The following is a 4,622-nucleotide window of genomic DNA, read 5'->3' as shown; positions in this document are numbered from 1 at the left end:
GAAATGGAATTTTGTCTGAGTTTGATGGGATTCCTGAGGGGTTGTTGGATCCAGTTTCGTGTAAAAATAAAAGGTGAACGATGGCTAGAGTTAAAATGGTTGTTGTTCATTTCTACCGAAACATTCCATGTCATTCTTAACACTGAGTATTTTTCTCACAATCTATTATTTTACAGACAAATTACCATGTAGCAATATAGCTTCAGCATGCTGGCTCTGATCCTGGGTTTTCCAGGTAAATTACCCCTCATAAAATATCTCCTACAGCCATTTTTAATCTATTTCCTCATCTGCCAATAACCACTGGTTCTCCCCTGTAAGAAAACTGCCCTCAGTTTATCAAAAGTCCTTAAGACTTTTGATAATTCAACTTAAAGCGAACTGGTAGGTTCAGATCCCCATACCAGCCAGCTGCCAAAAAAGATTTTTAAAAAGCCAACTGGCTGGGCCGGCCCGGTGGCACACTGGAGAGTGTGCTGCTTGGGAGCATGGTGGCGCTCCCGCCGAGGGTTTGGATCCCATGTGGAGACCAGTTCCCGCTCACTGGCTGAGCGCGGTGCGGGCGCAACACCGAGGGTTGCGATCCTGTTGCCAGTCCCGGTATGGGCGTGACACTGAGGGTTGCGATCCCGTTACTGGTCAGTAAAAAAGACAAAAAGGAAAAAAAAAAAGCCAACTGGTGAGGAAGCTATGCAGAACTGCTCCCTTTAATTTTATATTACTCCAAAATATACATATGTACACACATCCACTCATGTAACAAATTTACATAGTTTGCATAAATAAACTGCAGATGTAATTCCAAACACACATTTAGAGATTCACATTTTAACAACAAAATTACATGCAGGTAAGAAGTATAGCTTTACACTCGTAGATTACATAGCAAGCTGACCTACAAAATGTTCTCATGTTTGTTTTAGATTTACTCTTTTTCATAGGTTTTAGAAATGAGCGAAAACGAGACATAAACCTTAGGCTATGTCTATAGCATTGTCAGTCAATGTGGCATTATTTTTACTAACAAATTATCCAACTTGCTTACTCTACACAAAAAGTGATATAAACATACTATATACAAAACACAAAACATAGAGTTAGAGATAACAAATGAAAATTTTATACAAAATACTTGATACTGTCAGTATTTAACTTTGTATTCTTTTGACCAAAAGACTCTTGGCCTGTGCTTTCTTCTCTGATATTAATGAATAGTCACCTCTACATAACATTCTTAATTACAGAAAAATAGGAATGAATGGGAGGGGGAGCTGTGACAGTCGAAATACACAAGTGTGTTACTTATAAATATGTATATAATTTAGCAATGTCATATTATCTGGATTAATTTCTTTTGCATGGTTACATTTACCAGTAAGTGGTCCAGAATACAAAATATGGCAACAGAGAACTCAGTTTTCACACTTACTCCTCGGTATAGTTACTAAAAATAAACACTTGCAGATAACACATTCAATAGCTGTCGAAATTCAAACTGACTAGTTTTGAAGAACTTGAAGAACCTGTTCAAATGAATAAAGAACAAAAATGATCATAAGAAACCCACAGCTGCCTAAGATTTTTAAAAATTAGGAATTTAACACTCTCATCAAGTCATCAAGTGTAACAAAACCACTTCTTATTTGCTCATTGAACTTAGAGATTCACAATAGCTAATTACACGTACATTTATATCGAGCATGTATAGTTAAGCAAAAGTATGATGAGTACTTGTGAAAACACTACAGTATAAATGGTTATGAAGTTTACACTGACTTGGGTACTGATCTAGTGAGTCACAGGGTCACACTGGTACAGGCAACTTTTTTGATCCTAATAGTTTCTTGACATGCTCAGTGAAAAACTGTTGCACAGAAACTCCACGTCCCAGCTCGCAATCAGGCCCATCGTCCACTGGAGGCAAAGCTTCTGCTGAATGAGAAGTTGATTCTGGAGTTCTTATATTTTCCCCAGGCACCAAAAGGCACTACTACTGCAGTACTGTTATCTTCAGTACCATACTGTATTGCCTGCAAGGTTTGGCAAGAAGGAAGAGAAACGCATTAGAAATCAGAATCTATACAAAGAGAAATCATCCTTCCTCTGGAAAGCCAAACTGGTTTTACATACAGTTACTATCCCAATTATATCCCAGAGGTTTGCGATTCTTTTACCCTGTATCAGTGCCCACAAGGTTTATTAAACTGCACATAGAATAATAGATAACCCAAAACAACCATATTAACTACATTCCAATGGAATAATTTTTTTTTCTTTTTTTTTTAAAAAAGGATTCAAACCCATGGCCTTGGTGTTATTAGCACTGCACTCTCCCGAGGGAGCCACGGGCCGACCCTCCAATGGAACAATTTTGGTAACGAAACACCAGTAGACTAAGGCACAATGATATGCAGCTCCTAAAGAAGATACATATAAATTTAGCATTTAGCATAGGGCCTAATATGTGGTAAGGACTTGGTAGGTGTTAGCTCTCACCAGCAATTCTGCTTCTAGTTTCACCTAAAGAAAAGAAAACCTTGCAATGGATGTGCATAAAGATAATAACTGCTAATTACGCTCCTTACGAAATGGAAAAGTGGGCATAAGCCAAATTTCCTGCAGTAGGGGAACTGCAAATCAATTTTAGGAACAAGTTCAAATAGCAAATGATATAGTCAGCATTGTAAGAAGTGTTCGGGACTTAGCACCAAATGTCTCTCAGAACACCTCACAGCCTGAGGCCAAAACTATGAAGGAAAGGATGGATGAAAATATCTGATGTAAAAAGCTTCAATAAATGAAAAAATTTTACAAACAAATTGAAAGACAAAAAAATTTACAGTATCAAAGTATTCGCTGTGGTTTGAATGTCCCCCCAAGCTCATGTTGGAACTTAACCCCCAATATGGTGGTGGAAAGTGAGGCCTTTAAGAGGTTACTGGGTAGAGAGGACTGTGCCCTTGGGTATGGATTGATCCATTCATGGAGTAATTGGTTGACGGTTTAATGGATTGTCATGGGAGTGGTTCTGATGGCTTTATAAGGAGAGCAAGGAGAAGGTTAGCTCTCATGCTCGTGCCATTCTCTCATCATGGGATACCCTGCGTTGCCACAGGACTCTAGAGAGTTCCCAGCCAGAAGACCCTCACCAGACTCTTCCCCTCGACTGTGGACTTCCCAGCCTCAGAAACTGTAAGATGTTAATTTTGTTTCTTTATATATTACCCAGTTTCAGGTATTCTGTTTTAAGCAACAGAAAAGGACTAATACAATACTATTATACTTAAACTATAGGAAGTTCTTACAATAACCGTGAAAAAGGCACATGCTGTAAGATAATAGGCAAAGGGGAAAAAAAAGCTATACACAGACAAAAAACACAAATGGCTAATAAATCTATGTAAATGGTTAACTCCACTAACAAAAAAAGATACAAAACTAAACACTAAAATCTGCTCCTTCCACTTATCAAATTGGTAGAAAAACTTATGATAAGAATTTTGGAGAAACACAAGCTATAGAACATGCTAGTGAAAGTGTAAATTACTAGAGTGTTTCTGGAGGACAATTTGGCAAACTCATTAAAATCTCTAGAATACTATGTATCCTTTTAATTGAAATTTTATTTCTAAGAATCTAACCAAATAAAAATACTGGAGGAAAGAGCTATGCATGAATAGATACAAGAATGTTTATTACAGTGCTCCCCCTATAATATGGAAAAATGAAAATAGACTAAGTTTACTGATTAGGCGAAATGCTAAATGCACAAATAAGATGAAATACTATGTAGTCTCTACAAATATCATTGCCTTTTGTTCATCCACCGAATTGGGCCCACCTCTTTGATTTGATAAGCACCCTGTTTAGCACTGGTTAAGGCAGACAGCACTGGTTAAGAGAGTAACCAAGTGAATAATTCATGCATTATGACTATAGTTGACCATCTATTTTCAAGTGAATATTACTTTTTAAGCTAGGTCTTTCTCTTCTAATTACAAATATTAGGACTTAAAAGTTTGGGTCAAAATTTGGCTCCTCAATTCAAAATGTAAAAATTGGGAAATGCAAAAATAGCTGTTGAATTAAATAAAGTATGCTTCTAATGATTAGTAATAACTATAAATTAAAATAGCCAATCAAAAGAGAATATTGAACAATACATAGCAAATTTTATATTTTCTTTGACCATATATTATCCATCTTTCAAATTTCAGTTCCAATGGATGCACAACTTTATCCGTATACTTTTTCATATTTTTGTTTGTCTTTTTCACACACCATTTTTTTTTTTTTTTTTGGGTGGTTGGCCGGTACAAGGATTCGAACCCCTTGACCTTGGTGTTAACACACCCATTTTTAATAACCAGAAGTCTATTATTATGCTACAGTGTTCCTCAAATTGGATATCTACTTGGAGTCGTTTCATTTAATGGTTAAGTGGTTGGACTCAGGAACCTGGTTGTCTCAGTTGAAAGCCCAGTTCTGCAACTTAAAAATTTTGTGACTTTCAGTGAGTTACTCAACTTCACGGCCTCTGCATCTCAGTTTTCCTCATCTGTGAAAAGGAACAATATCTCTAATCTCATATAGCTATTATGATTACATGAGTAAATATGAGT

At 36.7% G+C, this 4,622-nt stretch overlaps 1 protein-coding gene across 1 annotated transcript in view; it reads right to left on the bottom strand.

The window, feature by feature from the left end:
* Nucleotides 1-689: 689 nt before the first annotated feature.
* The window catches only part of PPM1K (protein phosphatase, Mg2+/Mn2+ dependent, 1K), a 26,869-nt gene continuing 22,936 nt past the window's right edge, over nucleotides 690-4,622 (bottom strand). The window contains exon 9 of the mRNA XM_008574255.1: nucleotides 690-2,030. Coding sequence (XP_008572477.1) covers nucleotides 1,899-2,030 — 132 coding nt within the window. The 3' untranslated portion in view covers nucleotides 690-1,898. The remainder of the gene's footprint in view (nucleotides 2,031-4,622) is intronic.

This window comes from Galeopterus variegatus, unplaced genomic scaffold, assembly GCF_000696425.1.
Source record: "Galeopterus variegatus unplaced genomic scaffold, G_variegatus-3.0.2 Scaffold1019, whole genome shotgun sequence".
NCBI lineage: Eukaryota > Metazoa > Chordata > Mammalia > Dermoptera > Cynocephalidae > Galeopterus > Galeopterus variegatus.
Note: the sequence above shows the minus strand (reverse complement) of the source record. Positions and strands in the feature narration are given on the sequence as shown.